The 23,812-nt window shown below is 39.3% G+C and overlaps 1 protein-coding gene across 6 annotated transcripts in view; it reads left to right on the plus strand.

The window, feature by feature from the left end:
* Gpatch8 (G-patch domain containing 8) overlaps positions 1–23,812 on the plus strand; it is a 78,970-nt gene that overhangs the window by 38,282 nt on the left and 16,876 nt on the right. For 3 of the 6 annotated variants that reach the window (XM_060386617.1, XM_060386618.1, XM_021642777.2), the window contains 4 exons: positions 5,772–5,816; positions 7,951–8,018; positions 8,629–8,715; positions 17,233–17,376. In XM_060386617.1, coding sequence (XP_060242600.1) covers positions 7,992–8,018; positions 8,629–8,715; positions 17,233–17,376 — 258 coding nt within the window. In that variant the 5' untranslated portion in view covers positions 5,772–5,816; positions 7,951–7,991. The remainder of the gene's footprint in view (positions 1–5,771; positions 5,817–7,950; positions 8,019–8,628; positions 8,716–17,232; positions 17,377–23,812) is intronic. The other 3 variants (XM_021642775.2, XM_060386615.1, XM_060386616.1) reach the window with 1 other exon arrangement.

Consider the following 23,812-nt stretch of genomic DNA (forward strand, 5'->3'; position numbering starts at 1 on the left):
AAGACAGACACAGACAGACATAGACTAGACACTTACTGGTTCTCGACCCTGCAATTATGGGGGGCTCAGGGGGGCGGTCAGACAAGCCCCCAAGATGTTATGCTCAAGTCTCCTGGACCCCAGAGACTACCAGGGAGCTGATTCCGATGCAAACACAGTAAGAGTCTTTATTACAAACTCAAGCTCGGGCCCACACTGACTGACAGCAGTTTTCGGGGTTTTTATTTAGGGTTACAGCAAGGTTTGGGAAATTCCAGCTTGGCAGTTCTATGATTGATTTACATTTAGCAAATAATGGGTGTCCAGAGGACCAAACCATAATTGTTTTTAATCATCCTGTTGTAAAGAACACCTGGGTAAACTTCAGATAGTCACCGATTAGCTGTTGCTAAGGGTGATGGTTAAATATTACCAGAGGTGAGTAGTCAAATCACATTTTTGTGGGTTTTTCTCCCTTTTGAAACTGGAGTTTATGCCTAGGTCATTTACCCTTAAGACAGAGTTTCTTATTCAGAAATGGGGTTACACAGGCCTCACAGGGTCACATAGCAAACCTACCTCCAACCACAAAGAACAAAAAGATTACCACCAGTCAGGCTCAGTGATGCACGCCTGTAGTACCAGCACTTGAGGAGGCAGAGGCAAGCGGATCTCTGTGAGTTCAAGGCCAGCCTGGTCTGCAAAAGCAAGTTCAAGACAACCAAGGCTACACAGAGAAACCCTGTCTCAAAACAAACAAAAGATTACCACCAACATAAATTTAAAAATATTATTTAGAAAAGAAAACATTTAATGTTTTCTATGAACATAGGGTCTTGGGCTTTTTTGTTTGCTTTTTGTTGTTGATGATGTTTCTTCCCTGAAAGGATGGGCAGTATGCCCTGGGATAGTCTCAAAATACAAATCCTCTTCCCCAGCTTATACAGTGTTGGGATTGTGGACATACACAGGTATGCCCTGCAAATATGATTCCCCCCCCCCCCCCTTTGAGACAGGGTCTCTCTGTATATCCCTGGTTCTCCTGGAACTCATTATGTAGGCCAGGTTGGCCTTGAACTTGAAGAGGTCTTCCTGCCTCTACCTCTGTAGTGATACCTGATCTTTTTATTCTTTTTGTTTGTTTTGTTCTTTTCCTTCGTACAGACTCTCACTATGTAGCCCTGACTAGGCCTGGGTTTGGGGGGATCTGCTTTAATCTCTTGAGTGCTGGGATTAAAGGCCTGTACCACCACTGCGCCTGGCCATGAGTGTGATGAATGAATGCCATGGTGTATTTGTTTGAGTGTGGTCAGAGGACAGCTTTTTAGGGTTAGTTTTCTCCCTTCACTTCTGCATAGGTTCCAAGGATTGAACTCAATGTAGACAGACTTCACAGCAAGCACTTCACCTGCTGAGCTATTTGTGAAATACACACACATCGCTTTAGATCATAGCAATCCACTCTGCTTCCTAAAGTCTTGTTTTCATTTCATGATCAAAAATGTATTTGGTCCATCTCTTGAAGGGCCCCATAGTCTTCATCAGTCTCGACACAGTTTAAAGGTCTTGTGAGATTCAGGGCAGTCTCTGCACAGAAACCCTGTAGAATCAAAGACAAGTTTGTGTACTTTAGTATACAAGAGCATAGAGGGAACAGTTCCATTCCAAAAGAGAGAAATGAGGACACAGCAAAGAAAGTCTGGAGCAGATTGTGCAGCTCCAGGTCCCGCATCTGGGGCTTGTGACAGAATCATCTGGGCTCCCAAGTGCTTGAGCAACCTGCTGCTGCAGCTCTGCCTCAGAGTACTCGCAGCCCTTCTGGGGCAGCCTTATTCCACACCTATAACTTTCCTCTGGGGATTTCCAGTGGTTTCCATTGCAACTTAGGTTTCACCTTCATGTGATGACCCTCCTAGGGCCTCTTGTGGGGACTCTGACTCTGCCATCCATTGCTGGGGCTCAGCAGCTCTCTCTATGGAGCCTTGACATAAGAGTCCATTACTCACTGAATATATTATCTTTCATGGCTGCAAAACATGTACCACATGGTTGATACTGACAAGATCTGCTGCTACCTTGGGAAGTAGCTTGTCCCCTTGGACAACAGTAGTATTAGTCGCTGTGTGCTGGCCCTGGGGAAACACTTCCTAGATGATTGTTTTAAACAAGGAACGGTACATACCTATTACAGTTTTTGGTGGCTTTTGTTTTTGAGATACAGTTTCACTGTATAGCCCTGGGCAACTTTGAATTCACTCTATGTAGACCTGCCTGACTTGGAACTCTTGGCTGTCCTCTTGCCTCTGCCTCCCAGGTTCTGGTTTTATAAACATGTGCCATCATATCTGGCAAAGATCACTTTTTAAAAATATTGCTGAGCAGGGGGGATAGCAGATTCATTATAGTGTTTACAAGGATCTAAGTTGGAGTTCCAGAATCCAGGTTACAGAAAACTGGACCTGGCACCCTTTTAATTCCAATGCTGGGGAAGCAAGACATGCAGATCCATTGGCCAGCTAGCCAGCCTAGGCTACATGGTGAGCTCCATGAGAGACCTTTTCTCAAAAAAGCTGTGTAGTGCCTGAGGAACAATACTGGAAGTTGTCCTGTGGCCTTCTTAGACACGTGCTCCTGCACATGACACATGCACCCTTGTACTTGCACACGCACACACAGGTGGTTTTGAAGCCTTGCAGTAACTATGTTAGAGTTCAGCAGCATTCTGCAGCTTGCTTTATTTGTTACCCCTTTTGATCTGTATGACAGTCCTGAAAAGAGATAATAGTCATCTGCTCATGCTCTCCTGGTTGTAAAAAAGGCACTAACTTTAATTGTTGTCTCCTCTTGGAGAACTGAGATTTTTATATCTCAGCCTTTTAGGGTACAAAATGCTAAAAAAAAATAAAAATAAAAAAAAAAGGTACTAAGGAATTAGTGAAGTGTGTGTGTGTGTGTGTTGGGGAGGGCAACAGTGAAAAGTACAAGGATAGTGGTTTACATGAAGCTGGAAAGTTTCGGGCTTTTAGAATGCTCCTGTAATAGTCATAACTTTTCATTGTAGTTATGGACACTTATACACCAGTGGTAGGAGATAGAACTGCAAGAAGCCATTTCGTTAGGATTTTTATACTACTGCTACTGCACCAGCTATGTAGCTCCCCAAATATTTTCTGCCATTCAGACTTTAGAACTGAAACCCACAGTCTGTTAAATCTTTCTAATTCCTTTATTTTGGGTCATGAGTTAATAATGTCACACATACTCAATTAATGCTGTATTAATTCTAGAACTGTAGTTACATTCTTTGTTGTGGTGGTTGTCAATGCTTTTGAGACAGGGTCTCACTCTCCAGCTATCCCTTTCCTTGAACTCACATGCATGTAGCCCTTACTAGTAGCTTGGGTTTGCTGTGGTTCTCATCTGAACAGCCTCCCAAATGCTGGTAATCTTGGTGTCAGCATGGCTGGCTCTTTTGGATTTGATTAAAAGATATCTACATAAGGGTGGCTGGGGAGATGAATCAGTCAGTAAAGGGCTTGTGTTGAAAGCATGTAGACCTAAGTTTGGATTCTCAGTTCATGTCTGTGAACATGGAGATAATAGAGATAGGGTCTCTGAGGCTTGCTGGCCCACTAGTCAGTCTGAGAACTTTAGGTTCACTGAGAAAACTTGTCTCTAAAAATAAGATGAAAAACCAGAGAAGACACCTGAGGTTGAACTCGAGTATCCACATGCCATTACGAACACATTCAAGGCACAGTCACACACAAACATATATATGTGCCATAACACACAATAAAAATAAAGGAAAAGAGCTGGGAGCAGTGTCACATGCTTGCAATCCAGGGATACAGAAGCACATGGATCTCATGGGTTCGAGGCCAGCCTGGTCTACAGTGAGTCCAGGACAGCCAGGGCTACACAGAGAAACCCTGTCTTAAAAAAAAAAAAAAAAAAAAAAAGGCAAGCTTAGATCATTAAAGTATTAAAGTTGGGGTTATAGCTTAGTGACAGGGTATGCGAGAGTTCACAGATTCTATTCTCACCACTACAAAAACAAAACAATAAGTAGAAGAAATAAAATTCCAGTTTATTAGCAAAATATCATTTACCATTCTTAGTTAGAAAATATGGTTATATGCCCAGTAAGGACACTCAGCAGGTGTGGATCCGACTGTAGAGTAGATTCTCATCTTCCTTTATGTGTGTGCCAGAACTCACATTGCCAGCTTTCAGGGCAAATATTTGCCTTACTTACTGAGCCAGCTTACTGGCCACAGGTCATTTCCATAAAGTTGGGCCCAGCGAGAGGCACAACAAAAATGTTCTTAATAATTTAAAAAGAAGTTGGTTTTTTGAGGGAACATACACTTTTGCTACTGCTGCTTGCCTTTTAAAAAAAAATGTTGATCATAGGGCTGGAGAGATGGCTTAGCAGTTAAGAGCACTGACTGCTCTTCCAGGGGACCTAAGTTCAATTCCCAGCACCTACCTGGCAGCTCACACCTGTCTGTAACTCCAGGATTGGACACCTTCAGAGACAGGCAAAACATAGACAACACACCAATGCACATAAAATTTAAAAAATAAATTAGTAAAAAGTTAAGAAAAAGTTGATCATTACAATGTTCTAAGTGATATTCGTGATTGAAACAGTCATTGGTTGGAAATGAATAAATAAGGGGATTAAAAAAAAAACGGTGAAATTTCTGTTTTATGTTCTTTTGTGTCTTTTTCCCCGAGTTTTCCTTGACCTGTGTAGTTTAATAGTACAATAATCTAATTTAATAATGTTTACTTCGTGTAAGCAACAATATCATCTTCAGGTTGTTTTGTAATTTGGATTTTTTCTGTGAGTTAGCTCTACAGAATTATAAATGATGGTTCTTTTGAGGCTGTTTATTAGTTTGTTTTGGGTTTTGTGTTTTTGTTTGTTTGTTTTTTGTTTTTTGTTTTTTTTGTCTTTCAAGACAGGGTTTTTCTGTGACTATTCTGGACTCACTTTGTGTAGACCAGGCTGTCTTTGAACTCACAACAATCCACTTGCCTCTGCCTCCCAGAGTGCTGGGATCACAGGTGTGTGTGCCACTGCACCTGGCTTGGGGTTTTTTGTTTTGCTTTCTTTTGTTGTTTGTTTGTTTGTTTGTTCTGGAGTTATTTTTCAAAGGCTGGTTTAGTTCTGTGCAGAAGGATACACATTAGAGAGTCTGTGAAGTCTTTTTTTAACAGGAAGCACAGATCTTAGAGTTTTACTCATTCTTAACACAACTCAATTATTTAAATACTGAAAATCTAAAGTTGTTTTCTAAACTTCTAATTAAAGTGGTTCTGAAACCCTTTCTCTCCAGGCTCTGTATAGTTCTTTTAGTGGGAAAAATAAATGACTTGATCAGTGTCTGGCTGAGCCGATCTAATCTTTACTGTGACATATTTAAGGAGTCCCATCTTGGACCCTGAATAACTGATTTGCCAGAATGAATAAGTTCATTGAAAGACTGGAAGCTAAAGTTAGTTTTCCCCCTTTAAACAGGCTGACTTCCCGGCCCATCCCCCGCCCCTGGGTATTGACGAAGAGATTGTTCATGTTCTCAAGTTGCAGTACAAAAATCTCACACCCCATCTGACTAGTACAAAAACAGCTGCTGTAGCACAAAATGTCCTTCCTCTGTCCTCACTGATAGTGGGGAGGGACAAAAGCCCAATGGGTACTTTACCTCGTCTGTCTGCCTGCTAGAAGGCCTGTTTCCTACCCTAATGGTTTCTGCCTAACAAACGGTGTTTCTTTTTTACAGCATTATGATCCTGGACTTGTTGTGGTGATGGTAAACTTAGCAGTGGTAATTTTTTCTTTTCAGACTGAATTACTCCTTTTGTCATCAGTGCACCAATGTTAGGCTTACTTTCTCTGTTGTAGCCTCATCCTTCTGCTTGGTCTTTTCATTTTCCTATCCTTGCCTTATGCACCTTGTCTGATCCTTGTTCATTAAAGGGTGATGTTAAGAAGAGATATATATGTTTGAACTGCAAAAAAAATCAGTTAAAATATTAAATTCTAATAGTCAAAATTTTGATTTCCCCACCCCCAGTGTAATGGGCACTAGCACTTGCTACTGCAATTTATAAATAAGTTAAAACAAACTTTGACTGCCGTAGAAGGCAAAAGTACTAATGCAGAATTTATAAACAGGGGTTTACAGAGGTAATCATTTTGGTACAGAGGTACCAAAACTTTGTTGATTCTTCCAAAATAAATTCTGACCAATCAAAAAATATTCTAAATTAAATTTCTTTAATATTTCTTTTCAATTGTTTCATTGGACTATTCTTTTGTTTGTTTGTTTGTTTGTTTACCAGTAAATCCCTGATTAAGACGTTATGAAAGTGATATTGCACCTAGGAAGTCATTTTTATAACCTGTCTTTACTTTGGTCCTTTTGCTAAAGATTGCAGTCACTGCTTATTTATTATACCATTGGGCAGAAGAACGCTTCATTTTTATTTTGTTTGACTGTTAGTCTCGGAAATATCTACCAGAAGACTGTGTTCTAGGTTTTTATTTTCCTGGTAAAAGATTCTTATTATTTACTTTAAAAAACTATGATGATAATTGATCATTTTCTACCTACTTATTGTTTAAAAACAGTAATAGGATCTTATTGATAAGGAGTTAAACTTCTGAGTGTCAATAATGGAATATTGTTGACAAGTAGTTAAACTTCTGGGTTTGTTTTTCTGTATGAAAGGCAAAAAATTTAATTTAAAGACAAAAAATTTAATTTCATAAAAATATAGTGACAAGGCACAAGGGTTGCTAGTTTTATTTATTTATTATTTTTTTATTTTTTGCTTTTCTTTCTTTTTTTTCAATTATTTTAAAATTTTTCTTTACTAATATGTAAGTTTAAAACGCAAAATTTCTTGCCCAAAGGTATAATATACATATATATGTGTGTGTGTATATATATAACAACAAAAACAAAACAAAAAAAACCAATTGTTTACACCAGCCTGAGTGAAATGATGAGGGAAGTAAACATTGTGTTTTTTCACTAAAGGTGTACAGCGGGTAAGGTAAGTCCTTTTCAGTTACATCACAATGAACAGCGCAAGTTGTGATGTAAATCAGCTGTGGTAGTAAAGTGCTTGTCTGCCCCATTTTGCTTTGTTTGGCTGGTTATGAGTGGATTAAATATATATATATATTTATTTTTTAAAAAATCTCCAGCATAGATCAACTAGTTCAAAGTCAATTTTCTTCGCAACTAGTCCTTTTCACAGCTTTCCAGTTGCCATCCACAGCCAGTTTTAAATTCACTCTTGGAAGAGACCTCGGGCACCAGTTTTAAAAGTAAAACCAGTTTTGTTCCTATGGACAAGTAGCTGTTATTTATTTAAATTTTTCATTTGATTGGAAAGTGTCTTTTAAAAAACAAAATTTAAACACACTGATTTATAATATCTTCTGATGGGGATGCCTCCCATCCCCACCCCCAGTCAAGCAGCTGAGATATTCATCACAAATTTAAGTGATGATGGGAAAATGTCAAGGGACAAAGTGGTGGTGATTGCATGCCAGAGGATCAGGAGTTCAAGGTCATCCTCACCTACATAGGAAGTTTGAGGCCAACCTGGACTACATGAGACCCTGTCTTAATAAAAACAAACAAACAAAAAAAGGAACTTGTAAAGATTTTAATTATAAACTTTCTGGTGCCGTTGATGTATCACAGTTACTTAGCTTTTTCATAGTAACCTGGAATTCTCTCCAGCAAGGTCAAACAAAGTGGGTTATTGGGTTTAATCCAGGAAAGGAAGGATTGGATGGAAGCTGTGAGAATGGCTTTTGTTTGGTTCACTGTAGCTTTCTGGTCTCTGCACTCCAAGGCAAGATCTAACCACCCAAACCTAATGTTTAAAGTGAACTAATAGCCTAATTTTATGTCTCAACTTGATTCTGTGTTTCTTTTACAGGGAGAACAGACCCTATTCCAATCGTTGTCAAGTATGACGTCATGGGCATGGGTCGAATGGAAATGGAGGTAAATCGGTCTCATTAAGCAGTATTAATTTTATAGAATATATAAAACTGGCATTAATTTCAAACTGAAATGTCAGCATAAGCATATACTTACCAGTTGGAACATAATTTTTCTTTGGTCAGTTAAAATATATTTTATGTTTTTAATTTGTGCTATTACTGAAGCCCAGAGGATGTAAATAAATGCCTCTGTAAAGGAGTCCTTCCAGTGTTGTACAGAAAAACCAGATCAGGCTCTGTACGTAGAATGCAGTATTTCTCTGCCTTAAAAGAGTATTATAGAAGCTTTGCTGCAATTACCTGCAATACAGATAATACAGCTGTTATTTGCAATTCTTTCATTTTATTGTCCAAAATGTTTTTTGTTTACTTTTAATTCTTTGGTAGTAAATATTGAACTGAAATCTTGTTATCAGCAGTTAAGTCTATTGGGAACCATCAGGAAAGAGATCAAAGATCTGTCTTCATTGTTTTCTATGACATGACAGTAAAGTAAGAACCAGCTGAGAAAAACATGCTTTCATACAACATTACACTTGTACAAGTGACATTTTCATAGTTAGTCCTGGGTACTTTAGGAAATAAGAATAAATATATCTACTTTTGTCAAGCTGGATTATGCCGAAGATGCTACCGAACGGCGTCGTGTCCTAGAAGTAGAAAAAGAAGACACAGAAGAACTGAGACAGAAGTACAAGGTACCTTCAACAAAGTCATTGTTTGAGAACATTCATACAGGAAGAGATATCTTTTTGGTGAAAAGGGTTTCATAGACTAACAGCATTTGTTTACATTTGGTGGTGATTGTGTTAATCTTGGTTTGCAGTTACATTGCCTCAGTGAAAACTGAAATACCTACTCCATATGTGTTTTTTAATTAATTAATTTATTTATTTATTACATATAATGTTCTGCCTGCGTGTACACCTGCAGGCCATAAGGTGGCACCAGATCTCTAGAGAGGGTTGTGAGCCACCATGTGGTTGCTGGGAATTGAACTCAGGACCTCTGAAAGAGCAGCCAGCTACTGCTATTAACCTCTGAGCCATCTCTCCAGCCCCCATATGTGTTTCTGAAAAATTGTGCTAGTTCTTAAAAGTACTAGTCCCAGGTAAGTACCCAGAAAATCAAGTAGTAGCAGCAAAAAAATGGTTAAGAGTACAGGTTTTACTTTTTAAAAAAGAAAATGGATGGGGGTAGTTTATTTTTTTTCAGGGTTGAGGGTGTTCATTTTTATGTAATGCCGCAGAGTGTATAGAAGTCAGAGAACAACTTTCAAGAGTTGGTTCTCTTTCCACCCAGAGATCAAACTCAGATCATCTGACTTGACAGCAGGTGAGCTTTCCTGCTGAGCTGTCTCACCTGAAAAAAAAAAGGTATTTCATTGTAACAAATTAAAATTTTTTTTATTCATTGTTAATTACGGTGAGTCTTACAGCAGAGATTTCTCTCTCCGTGTGGACATCAAGTTGAATTTTTTTTGTTTTTAAAGGAGGCAGGTGCTTGCCATGGCATGTAAGAAGTGCAGAGGACAACTTGGGGGAGTCAGTTCTCTCCTTACCACATTAGACATATATGTATGGGCATTTTATTTACATGTGTTTCTGTGCCACATGTGTACCTGGTATCTTCAGAGTCTAGAAGAGGGCTTCAAATCCCCTGGAACTTAAATTACAGATGATTGGGAACCAAACCAGGATTCTCCACAAGAGCACCCATTGCTTTTAAATACTGAGCCGTCTTCCAGTCCAGAATAGTATCCTTCTTTAAGGGGTTATTCGTAACAAACTGAAGTTTAAAACATGTAAGTTGGCATTCAGAAAAGCTAACAAGGAACATGCCTTTCAAGATACTATAGTTTACCCAGTCTACCGTAAAATGGGAAAATTCGAAGATAAGAAATTTCATTTAAATTTTCCTGTAGAGCTGGGCATGGTGGCACATGCCTGTAATCCCAGCACTCGGGAGGCAAAGGCACATGGATCTATGTGATTTTGAGGCCAGCCTGGTCTACATAGAGAGGTCCAGGACAGACAAGACTACACAGTAAAACCCTGTCTGGGGGTGGGGGGGGGGAGAAAAAAGGATTATTCTGTAGAAGCTGGGTTTTTTGGTTGTGATCCTTAAGGTGAAAATGGGTTGGAGGGATTTGTTTAAAATTTTTTAAAAGGTCCTTCAGTGCTTTGAAGTGTCCATAAATTTATCCCAGGTATCTATACTTCCTTCATTACTGTGGAAAAGAGAAAGGGGTGATATGCTAGCTGGAGTCCATAAGAATCTTTGTCAGTCTTGGAAACCAGAGATCTATTATTTATTTTCATTGTTATGATAGATAACGGTTGAATAAAATTAAGATAACTCTCACTTTACAGACTTTTAAAAAACTAAGATTGAGGTGATAGCATCTAGAGTGATTATTAATATTTAATAATATTCATCTAATTATTAATGTGCCAGTTATTCTTTAGTGAACTATTTACCCAAGTATGATTTGTTTAATTAGGCTAGAACACAATACTGAGCAATTACTCAGTATTACTCCATCCTAAACCTCCAAGTTAGTCTAGGAGGAGGCAGCCAAGTTTTCCCAGTCACACTTGCTTTTTAATCATTTCCTATTTCCAGTTTATTTCTCCTGATCCTTCATGGTCCTGTCCTCATGGCTCCATCTCCTTACTTCCCCTCTCTCTACCTCTCACTGGACCTGGATGTCCCACCCTATTCTCTGTGTTGCTCAGCATTGGCTGGTTGGCATTTTATTAGCAGACCAGAAAGCAAATGGTGGACATGTTTACATAAACTTGAGACAGGAGATGCTTAGAGTAAACATTACAATGCCATGTCCAGATTGAAACCAGATACTGGGGTGTCTGCATTTGAATCAGCATTTGAATAAAGAAGGGTAAACTTTACACAGTGCATAAAACATTATGCCAACAGTATCATACCTATAAAGGACTCCTGAGTATTCAGGCATGGTGGTGCATGCGTGTCTTTCTGCATTCCAGAGGCAGAGCAAGGTGCTAGCTGTGATGGCATACACTTGTAATCCCACGTACTTGGGAGGAGGAGGAGGCAGGAAAATTGCCAAAAATTTGAGGACAACACCTAGGGTCACACAGGAAAAAAAAAAAAAAAGTGCTTAGCAGATGTCTCAGTATATAAAGCACTTGGCACTCGTCCATATGAAATAAAAAATAAATGAGGATTGGAGAGATGGCTCAGCAGTTTAGAGCACTGTCTGCTCTTCCAGAGGTCCTGAGTTCAATTCCCAGCAATCACATGGTGGCTCACAACCATTTATACTGAGCTACGATGCCCTCTTCTGGCATATAGGTGTACATGCAAATAGAGCGCTCATACATATAAAATAAATCAATAAATCTTTTGAAAAAATGAAAAAAAAGATGCTTGCTGCTGTTTGGGCATTCTATGTTCACTTCTTTTTTTTTTTGGTTGTTGTTTCAAGTCAGGGTTTTCTCTGTGTAACCCTGGCTGTCCTGAGCTTTTAGACCGGCCTCAAGCTCAGAGACCCACCTGCCTTCAGCTTCCTGAGGGCTAGGATTAAAAGTATGCACCACCACACTTGGCTAGGTTAATTTTTAAATGAATTAAAAACTGCAGAAGAATTACAAATCTAAAGCTTATTTTATCTTTAAGATTGTAAAATTATTTTAAATGAAGAACTTGGCTTTTTCGCTGCTCATTATTAGAACTTAAACAGTCATGGATAAAAACTTCATAGGAGCAACTATGGAGTACAATTTGTTTATTTAACAAAATTACTACTCCAGTTGCCTTTCTCTTCCCTCCAAACTATGTCTCACCTGCCTGATCTTCTTTAGAGCTTATTATAACTTTTTTTGTGCCTCTAAATATTTAGAGATTTTTTTAATGACATATTATTTGCTCTGTGTGTTTGTCTGTCTGAGACTGTCCAAGTCCATTTCCATGTTTGTCTGCCAGAATGAAGGTCAGAGGACAATCATGGAATATCTTCTTACTGTATAGGTCCCACAGATCACATTCAGGGACAAGTGCTTTTATGGACTGAGCCATTATACTGGCCTGTTTTCTGTTTTTAAATACTGAGCCAGGCATGGTAATATGTACCTATAATCCAAAAATTTGGGGGACTGAGAAAGGATGATTGCCTCAAAGTCAAGGCCAGCTTCAGCTACATAATGAATTTTAGCCCAGCCTGGGCTGTAGTGTGGATGACTATCTCAAAATAACAATACATCTACCCTCCCCCCCAAAACTGAAAAAGATTAAATATGTCCTAGTTATTCAAAGTCTCTTGCCAATAGGTGGGTTGGGGTGGGTTTTTGGGGGAAGGAGTGTCAGTCTGTCTGTCTCTCTGTCCACCTTTGTGCGCATAGTGCCTGTGTGCCTGTTGAGGCAGACGTCAACCTTTGTGCTGCTTTTCTGGCAGGTACTATCCACCGTGGGGTTTTTTGTTTGTTTTGTTGTTAGGATACGATCTCTCACTGGCCTGCGGCTGGATAAGTGGCTTGATTAGCTGGCCAGTGGGTCTCAGGGTCTCCTACTCTGCCTTCCTAGCACTGGGATTACAAGCAGGGGCCACCACACCCAGCTTTTAAAATACTTTTTATATGAGTTCTGGGGGTTGGTCTCCTGTCCTGTTGCATGCCTTCACTGACTGAACTCTTCCTAGCTCTGCAGTTACTTTAGTGCTTAGTGACTGGCAATTATTGTAACATGTACTGTTGCATCATTTAGCAACTCAAAGCAGCCATCCCCAGTTCTCCTACCAAATATCTTCCCATTCTCACTCGTGAACCAGGACTGTTCTTCTAGGGGACCTGAGTTGGTTCCTAGAACATTTAACCACCTGTAACCCCAGCTCCAGGGGAGCCAGTTACTCTCTTCTGGTCACCTTGGGTACCTACACACACACAGTAGTCACTACATACAGACCACACAAACATATATAAATAAAAGTAAAGCTTTATGGGACTGGAGAGATAGCTCAGAGGGTAAGAGCACTCACGCTAGTCTTGCAAAGGACCTGAGTTCTGTTCCCAGAATCAAGAATCAACATGGCAAGTCATAACTTACTACAGCTCCATACATGATACTTATGTACTATGCAAATAAATTCATACAGCAAGAAAAATAGACAATAAATTATTCTATTTTAAAAAAATGCTGGGTCTCAAAATGTACCTTTTTTAAACCATGGAATAGGTTTAAAGGATATGTTTTAATGTAAAATTGAAAGTTGAATTATTTTCCCCATTTCTGTTCTTTTAGCATCATCATCATGTCACTTTAAATTCAAATGTCAAAGTGTATATGAATTTTGAAGTTAATTTTTGTGTCTGAGTCTGGAGAAATAGCTTAGAAGATAAGAGTACTTGGCTACTCTTCAAAAGAATTTACTCAGTTCCCAGCATTCATATTGTGGCTTATAGGTACTAGGGGATCTGACACCCTCTTCTGGCCTCTAAAGGCAGCAAGCAGGCAAGTGGTACACAGAAAGCAGAACACCCATACACACAAAATTAAATTTAAAAAATAATTTTTACATAAGTAGTCAGGTACTGAATTTGGGGCCTTGCATGTTTTAGGCTGTGTACTCTGCCATTGAGCTGCGCTCCAGTGTGAACATGTTTTTAAGGTTTACAGCTGAAAATCCTTAGACAATCAAAACCCCTGGAAAAAAATGGTAAATTAAAGAGTTAACATCACCTGCTACTGGTGGTGCATGCCTTTAGTTCCAGCACTCTGAGGCAGAGGCAAGCAGCTCCCTGTGAGCTTGAGGCCAGCCTTTTTTTTTTTTTTTTTTTTAATTTTACTTTATTTATTTATTTTTTTAATGTGCATTTGTGTTTGTCTGCATGTGTGTCTGTGTGAGGATGTTGGATGCCCTGGAATTGGAATTACAGACAGTTGTGAGCTACCGTGTTGGTATTGGGAATTGAACCCAGGGCCCCTGGAAGAGCAGCCAGTGCTCTTAACCGCTGATCCATCTCTCCAGTCTGAGGCCAGACTTTTCTACAGACTGAGTTTCAGGACAGCCAGGGCTACATGGAAAAACCTTGTCTTGAGAGAGAGGGGGAGAAAAAGATACAGGCCAAAATCAAATAAGGTGACCTAAGTACTGAAGTTGTTTTTCCTGAGAGTGTAGCATTTTGATCAGCTGGCAAACTTGAGATTTTAGTTTTAAAGTCCACAGGGAAGACCTAGGGGGAAAAAACCCAGGTGTTTTGTTGTTTGTTTGTTTGTTTCTGTGTGGAGAACATAATAGATACTCTTACATGGCTGGGACCCTGGTAAAATATGATCCTAAATGTTAACACAGCAGCTTAGCATGCCTCAGCATCCATCCCTGCAGAAGGCTAGTAGAGAAAAAAAGTCATCTCTAGGCAGCCCTTTGCCCTCTTGCACTGTATTGCAAAAAACAAAACAAACAAAAGCCTGGTTTACAAAGTTCCAGGACATCCAGGGCTCTGTTACACAGAGAAACGCTGTCTCAAAAAACAAAACAACAACAAAAATAGAAACAGGAGGATTGTAAAAAGTAAAAGCTAGGAAACAAGCTATTAATTTAAAAAATCTCTAATTTGAAATTTGAATTTTAAAAGAAAAGGAAAAAGAAAAGATAGACCTAGAATTTTTCAGCAGTTGGAGGTAGGGAAGCGTGGTGCTGCACGCCTTTTATCATAGCACTTCGGAGGCTGGTGGGTCTCTTGAATTTAAGGCCAGCCTTGTCTGCACCGTGAGTTTCAGGACAACAACAACAAAATCAGTAATAGAAGAAGCAAACCCAGCTGGTTGTGGTTTTCATGTCTAAAATAACAGTGAGAAACTGAGAAGAAAAGTGACATGAGCCTTAGAGTGAGCTGGCCTGGGTGATGACGGCTTTGGGGGGATCCGCACCAAGCACAGAGGTGGGAAGCTAAAGACTTCCAAGCTGAGTGTGTCAAAAGAAATCTCTGTCTACACAGACCTTAAGTCAGACTACACCAGAATCAAAGATCTTGAAAGCCATATGGTAAAACATGATTTTCTGTAAGAAAAATTACAGTGCTCACTCCTTTAATCCCATTTGGAAGGCAGTAGCAGAGCCTGGGTGAATTCCAGGCCAATTAGGGCTTTACAGCAAGGCTCTGTCTCCAAAAACAAAATAATGGGTGTCTTCTCAATTGCCATTAGAAGTTGGGGCTGAGCCAGGTGGTGGTAACGCACACCTTTAACCCCAGTGCTTGGGAGACAGAGGCAGATGGACCTGAATAAGTTCAAGGCCACTACAGAGTGAGCTCCAGGAAGCCAAGGCTACACAGAGAAACCCTGCCTCAAAAAAAAAAAAAAAAAAAAAACAAAAAAAAAAAACACACACACACCTTGGGGCTGAAAATGAGTTCAGTTGGGAGAGTGCTTACCACTTCCACGTGAAGCCCTGAGTTTGGTCCCCAGCATTACATAAACTGTACATAAGAGACATGCCTACAGCACACACGTGGCAGCTCACAGCTGTCTATAACTCCAGTTCCAGGGGATCTGACACCCTCACACAGACACACCAGCAGGCAGACTGCCAGTGTACACAAAATGAAAACAGATAAGCGAGAAAACAACAAAACCAAACAGGCAGAAGAAAACAAAAAGAGACATGCCTATAACCTGCACTGGGAGCCCTTCCGCTCATTCCGAGCTACACAGCAGGTCTGCGGCCAGCCTGGAGTGTGTGAGACCCTGTCTCCAGTAAAAGCCATGAGTACCTCATTTCTCTCATGTCTGACTACAAGAGGGAACTTTAATTCTTTCACCAGAGTGATGTTAGCCAAGTTTTTGGTTTTTTTGTTTTGTTTTGTTTTTTGTTTTTTGTTTTTTTTTTTTTTGTTTGTTTTTTAAAGATTTACTTACTGTGTATACAGTGTTCTGCCTGGACACCAGATCTTATTATAGATGGTTGTGAGCCACCATGTGGTTGCTAGGAATTGTACTCAGGACCTCTGGAAGAGCAGTCAGTGCCCTCAACCTCTGTACCAACTCTCCAGCCCTTTTCTTTCTTTCTTTCCTTCTTTCCTTCTTTCCTTCTTTCCTTCTTTCCTTCTTTCTTTCTTTCTTTCTTTCTTTCTTTCTTTCTTTCTTTCTTTCTTTCTTTCTTTCTTCTTCTTCTTTTTTTTTTTTTTGTTGTTGTTCTTTGGGAAGTTTTTTTGGCAGGGAGGTTAGTCCACAAAGCCTAACTAATGTATCCCAAGCTTTCCTGAACCTGGCTGGCTAGGCTGGCTTTAGTTTATGCTCCTGCCGAGCTTCCCAACGGCAGAGGTCAGTCACAGCTGGGTAACTGGAAGCTTTTCATGGATTTGTCTCAAAAAACAAAATTCTGTTTGTTGACATTCATATGGAAGAGTTAGATTTGCCAGGGTTTTCTTTGTTTTTAACCAATTGAGATACTCATGTAGAAGCCCCCCTCCCTTTATTAACAGAATATATCATATTTTTTATGTTGAATCTTGAGGGTGTTTTTTTTTTTAATAGATCTCACTCCTCTTGATCCTGTTGAGTATATGCTTTTTTCTAGTTGCTAGTTTAAAAGCAAAAATAGGGAGTATGAAGGTGCTGGAGGGATGCCTTAACAGTTAAGGGAACCTGCTAGTCTCAAAGAGAACCTAGATTAGTTCCCACTCACAACTGCCTATAACACCATTTCCAGGAAATCTAAACACTCTTGGCTTCTGTGGCCACTGGCACATATGTAATACACATACATAAATGTAAGCAAACATTCAACATACTAACTTGTAAAATTGAATAAAAAAAATAGAGGGACATGGTGACACAGATACTTGGCTCTGGCTCTGGCTCTGGCTGGCTTAGTATTCTCTATACTAGGCGTAGTTTTGAACTCATGGCAAGTGTGTCAGCCTGGTATTGTTATTAGTATTATGAGTTTTCTACCACCACTGTGCCTGATTAAAATTGTGTCTTGTTGGGCTTTTGGTCAAAGATAATACAGGGAATAGTATAGTATCTTGTCTACCATGTGACTAAAAGGGAAATAAAAATACACTCTTTTGAACACTTGTTAGTGCACACACCAAACTGTTACCTTGTGTTTTACCCAGCATTTACCAGTGCCAGTGAATTTTATAGAAAGCTATTTTTCTCTCTCCTTGGGTAGTAGCTGTCTAACGTCTACTGAGTTTATTTCTTGTTTTTGTTTTGTGGTTCTTTCTTAACAGGATTATGTTGACAAAGAAAAGGCAATTGCAAAAGCCTTAGAAGATCTCAGAGCTAATTTTTACTGTGAATTGTGTGATAAACAGTATCAGAAACATCAGGAATTTGACAACCACATCAACTCGTATGATCACGCACACAAGCAGGTAAGGGATAACTCCTTCCTTGATGCTAAGGAAAGGATTCCTCATTATGCGACTGTAGGTGTTTATGAGTGTGACTGCCTCTGGTGTCAACCAGCCTTTATTTTTTGCCATCTGAAACACTTGATTTTTTTTTTTTTTCCATCAGAGCTATCCTAACAGATGACATTCCTGACACTCCATCACCATTTTAAGTAGAATAATAAGTTGTGAATTTCTGAAACCTTAGGTAATGTTTGTGGCTTTGAATAGTTTCTAATTTTTAAAAATGTGGTGATTGAGCTGAGGACCGCTGGGAACACTTTATGTCAGTTTCTCCCCTTTTCTCAGCATGTTACACTTTTAAAGAGTTACCCTAGACTGTTGTTCTAAAGCTCTGAATGTACCAGTGCAGGTTTCATTGACTACTGTTTCCTATCAGTAACTCATTTTGTTATTCTATACCTAGAAAGTGACTAAATCCTGAAGAAAAATAAAACTAGATACGTTGTATCTTAACAACAAGCCACCTTGTCTTAATTACTCTCTGTCATGGGGAAACACTGTGACCAAAAGAAGCAGCTTGGAGAGAAAAGGACTTATTTCCTAGGTAACAGTTCATCACTGAAGTTAGGGCAGGAACTTGGAGGCAGTGGATAAAGAGGCAGAGGAAGTGCTGCTTATTGGCCTGTTTCTCATGGCTTACCCAGTTTGCTTTCTTAGAGCACCCAGGACCACCTTCTTAGGCTCTTGGTAGTTAACTTTAGTTGCTTTTAGACAAACATATAGGGTCTTTGAATGGCCCAGAACTCCTTATGTAGATGAAGCTGGTCTTGAGCTTATGGTGGCTTTCCACATTTACACACCCAGGAATGCAGGATTATGCCACCATACCCATCAAGATGGCTGAGCTATCTCCCCAACCCTCAGTGGCTTTTAAAAAAATATGTATAATTTTATTTATTTTTATTTTATGTGCATTTGCCTGATTGTGTGCTAGTTTCAGATTTTAGAGTTACAGATGTTTGTGAGCTGCCATGCAGATGCTGGGAATTTAAACCAGGTCCTCTGGAAGAGCAGTCAGTGCTCTTAACTGCTGAGCCATCTCTCCATCCCCTCAAAGTGGCTTTGTAAGAGAAAAGACTTTCTATCAAAGCAACATTTAGGAAAGTGCCAAACTAATAAAATTCATATTGACGTAGGATAATAGAAATTGTTACAGCTTTAATTCATTGATTTTTTTTTAAACATTCTCATTCATTCTCCTGTATACCTTTTATTAACTGATAAGCTTCACTGCTGTAATCATTTACACTAGTTATCAGCCTAGAGAGACCCTGTCCCCCAGGGTACACTTAACAGTTGTTATGTGCATAAATTTGAGGTTGCCTTAAATAGGAAGTGGTGCTTTTTGAGTTTAAGTGGGTGGGGTTCAAAGATACTGTTAAATATCTTACAGTGCATAAGAAACACCTCAAAATAATTACCTGGCTCAGAATTGCAATCCCTGGTGCTGAGGTTAACTATTGAAAACCTTCATGTTTGCTTTATACAGATCATAATCATTTTACATCTCTGGTTATTTCATAAACATTAATATTATAAAGAGCTCATCTAGATCCAAAAAATGTTTACTTACACTTTTTAAATGATCAAAATAAAAATACAAAATTAAGAATTTGAGGATCTGAGGACATGGTTGAGATGAAAGCATTTGCTGTGCAAGCATGAGCACTGGATCCACTCTCTGACACCTGTGTGCAAGTCAGGTGGGTGTGGTAGCATGCTGCACCCTTAGGACGCAGGGACTCTCAGGATCAAGTTGACTGGCCAGACTAGCCAAAATGCTGAGAGTTCAGTGAGAGAGCTGCCTCAACATAAAAGGGGAAGTGGTTAAGGAAGACCCCCTCTGTCAGCTGTGAGCCTCCATGTGCATGGACACTATAGACACAACACTCCTTCCCAGTGTACTGTCCTCAGCTTCGCAGATTGCACTGTGGTAAAGCGCTTAAGCATGATGTCTTGAAATCTGATCCACAGGACCATGGACAGAGCCAGCATGGTGGCTTGGGCCTATAATTTCTGTGCTGGAGAGGCAGAGAGTGGAACATTCCAGCCAGGTTCAGTGAAAGATCATGTCTCAAAAAGTAAGCTGGAAGGTGATAAAGACAACTGATATCACCTTCCAGCATATCATCTCATATGCACAAGAACAAACATACATACACATGCATACACATATAATACATACATGCATGTACAATAATAAAATTATTAATTTCTTACTGAGAATTCAAAAATGCTATCTGCTAATACAGATCATGTTTGAGAGCCCTGATTTGGAAAGATCTTTAGGTCTGTGGTTCACAAATGCATGTTCATTCCTTCACCTGAATTAGAAGTATGATTTACATACTTTACATAAAGACCTAGTCATCATGGCATGGGTCTTAGCTCTTAGTTTTTTTAGTAAGTAGAGGCAGGAAGTTTTTTACTTGAAGCCAGCCTAGGCTACAAAGGAATAAGTTTCTGTCTCTAAGTACAAAGCAAAACAAAACAATAATTGTGGTATGATGACATTGATTTTTGTTTTGTTTTTGTTGAAAAGTAGACAGTCATCGTTTTTTGTCATATTCTTGCCTTTCTACAAATTGTAGAATCTCAAAATAGCATGTATATCAACAAAAAAGTCTTAGATTGTTGTTATAATTTCAACTGTTCTCTCCACTTAGTTCTTTCATTCCTTCCTATCTTTATTTATTTATGTATGTATTTTTTCTCTTCAAGAGAGGGTGTTAACTGTAAAATCATACTGGCCATGAACTTATGACCCTGTGATTCAGCCTCTAGAGCGCTTCAGTTACCCCTTACCTTACCTAGCCTGGCCTATATTTAAAGTTATAAAGAACTAATAGTTAAAAAAAAAAATAATAATAATAATATAGAACTAATAGTTGACTTTGCTACAGCAAATAATACATTACAGCTACAGCTAAATAATACATTAAAGGAGATAGGATCATATATTTTATTTCTCACTGAACTTAATATCTGGGCCTGCCATTTTTCAAACTGAGGCTCTAAAATCATAAAGGTGAGACACATGACTCTGGGGTAAAAGGTAAGTACTTCACTCCATGTTAGTTATTCCTAGCTTGTATCTTGCATGAAATTTTTACCATTGAAACTTTGGAGAAGGCCCGGTGGTGGTGGTGGCGCATGCTTTAATCTCAGCATTCGGGAGGCAAAGGCAGGCAGATCTCCATGAATTTGAAGCCATCCTGGTATCAGAGTGAGTTCCAGGACAGCCTAGGCTACACAGAGAAACCCTGAATGAAAAACAAACAAAAACCTTTGGAGAAAAGCTTTATTAGCGGTAAGCTAATACAGGAAGGTCCTGGAAAATACTATTGCCTTTCTTATGGTCCAATTTCTTAAAAAAGAAGCAGCATGCTACTCTCATTTGCGATCTTTTTTAGAGAATGTGAAAGGACAGTGTTAAATGCCTCTATTTGCTAGCTTTTCTCAAATTTTCTAAGATTTTTTTTTGTGTGTGTGATGTCCTTAATACAAAAATAATTGAGACTGGGCTTAAACTTTGTAAATGTAAAAGTTAGGCATTGTGATTCTAATTCTTATGCTCTCTTTTACTACCTTTGGAAATCTCCAGTGATGAAACCAGCTGTCCTTGAAGAAATAAGCCAACATATGATTACTTACTAAGTTCTGACGTGCCTTGCCTGAGTCTCAGTAAACATCGACACTAACCATGTCCCAGCCTTGTTGGCTTAGTTATAAGCTACGGTAAAGTTTGAAGCTGAAGGCGTTTCTATCCCCACTTCCCTGCCCTTTTTATTATCTTAAATATCTTTTAAAATGCTTGTCTGCTGATAGATATAAAAGTCTCAAATTCAGGCAGAAAGGAATCTTACTCTCAGAGAAAATCTGTAGCAGCACTTACTAGTGAGCTTTGAGGCTGGCAGCATAGTTCAGTGGTGAGTGTTGTGTTCAAAGCCTTGTGTTTGCTCTTCAGTACAGCAAACAGACAACAGCAAGAAAGTAAAATGCCTTACTTTCACATTTTTTTCTTTACCCTGCTTAGGTTTCCTCCTAACTTACCTTCTGTTTCTGTCACCAGGGATCCTTGTAATATAATTAATGGAAGGTCACAACTCACTTACCTCAACAGATCTGTTTGGCTTAAGTCTTCATGTTAGTTTTTCTATTTAATTTTAATTGGTTCTCAAACTTCCCCTCCCCCCCCCAAAAAAAAAAAATCCAAGCCGTATACAGTGAGTGGCCTGCACTTGTAGTTACCGAGGCAGAAAACTCGAGGCCAGCTTCTTCTTCTTAGGCCTCTTCTGGGTTTCTGTTTGATTCATTGATTTTGGTTTGTTCTGTTGGTAGTGTTTGGTTAGAGTTATGGTGATGTGGTTGAACTTCTGATCCTTCTGCTGGGATGTTCTTTGAGGCCTATCTCTTAAACAAAACAGAACACCTAAAACTGCTTAGTAAGTCAGCCTTTGACTCATCTTGAACTGCTAATGACATTAGGACTGTACGTCAACAAACCTTGATTACAGCTTAGTAGTTGCTCTCTCTTGCTCACTCTCCAAAACAGCTGTGTGCTTCACCTTTTATAATCTGTGAGTCATTAATTACCTGCCAGATTCTTTTAAACACTTGAGGTTGTTATTCAGACCTACTGAATTCTTCCGGTGTTCCCACGTTCTGACACCGGACATACTGAAACTGTCTCCTGTCTCCAAGCCTATAGTGTTGGGACCTACTTCTTTGCAGTTTCAGTGTGTGTGATGTGGCTGATCTGGGTGCCATACTTTGGCATTCTAAATCAGCTTCCGATACTCTCTTAGTTTCCCTCTCAGAGGAAAGAGTGGTGTCAGCACGCCTCTTCTAAAATAACTGTAGTGTGAAACTTCTGCACTTCTTCCATGTTCTGAAAACACACTGAAGTCTTATTTAATGCCAGTGTCTGTTCCCTCTGTAAATAAAAGTAGTAGTTTTCTGAGCTTTGAAACAGTATGCCCTCATAGCCAGTAGTGATTTCACGAATCTGAACTCCACAGAATAAAGACTAGCAATGGCATGGTTTCCCTAACGCTGTCTACTGTCTGGCTGGATTTTTGACACCATTACCTATTCATAGTTGATCAGTTTTGTATTTAGTATTGCCAGAGTGCTGAAATGTTTGAGTTTCTCTCAATACCCAAAAACGAATTGGCCTCTGAATAAAAGTGTGTTCTAAGAAATAATAAGTTTGGTTTTTTGTTTTGTTTTTGTCATTCAATTCACTATGTGACATGTGGAAGGGAGGAGTGGGAAGATGGAAAAGGAGAGAGAGATCAGAATAGGCTCATAACGAGTTGGATGAGGGAAGATGACCCTAGGGCTGAAATTAAGCAAAAATAGCAAACTGTCTGGATCATCCAACTTATTTTTTCTTTTTAAGATTTATTTATATGAACAGTTTATCTGCACGTACACATGAAAGTTAGTAGAAGGCATCAGACCCCGTTACAGATGGTTGTGAGCCACCATGTGGTTGCTGGGAATTGAACTCAGAACCTCTGGAAAGGAAGAGCAGCCAGTGCTCTTAACCACTGAGCCATCGCTCCAGTTCTCCTATCTGTATCATGCACCTGTGAATATATTCCATGCCTGTGTTTGTGTTTATAGAGTGTTTGTCCTTAGAAACCATAAAGTGATTATTGATAAAAATGGAAAACCACAAAGTATTTCTGAATCCTAAAGCTTCATAAACATTGACTTAACACAGTTCACCTCTCAAATAATTATGTTATGAGGAACAGAAATATGACAGGAAGAACGAGTCTTGGATCTAGGCGGAGAATGAGATGTGGTGGTATTCATACTCTGTCACTGTAGGTGCCATTGGGAGGAGGTGCTGTTTTGCTTAATAGAGAATGGAGTCATTTGGTCGGTCTCTAAAACTTGAGTATGTTTTGATCTTTTCACCTGCTAAAAGTAGGTTACTTACTCAGTAATCACAACCTCATTAACTTTGGAAAAGTGGGGCTGGAAGGATGGCTCAACGGTTAAGAGCACACTGTCTGCTCCTCTAGAGGTTCTAAGTTCAATTCCCAGCACCGACATAGTGGCTCACAGTCACAATCTGATGCTCCCTTCTGGCACGCGGTGTACATGAAATGTACATATACATGAAAAAGGTAAACTTTGGAGAAGTGTCTACTTCGAAAAGCCATCTGCTTTTACAGATACTTGAGGACAGACCTCTCAGGAGGTGGTATTACAGGTAAACCTCATATTCTCTTAGGTGTTTCTTGTTGTTCTTCATCTTGCCACACAATCCCAAGGTAAATAAAAACCAGCCTACCATGTTCATGTCCTATTGTTTCAACTTGGTTTTGTTTTGTTTTGTTTTGTTGTAAATTTAAATTTATCATAGTCATGTGCTGTG

This window comes from Meriones unguiculatus, chromosome 7, assembly GCF_030254825.1.
Source record: "Meriones unguiculatus strain TT.TT164.6M chromosome 7, Bangor_MerUng_6.1, whole genome shotgun sequence".
NCBI lineage: Eukaryota > Metazoa > Chordata > Mammalia > Rodentia > Muridae > Meriones > Meriones unguiculatus.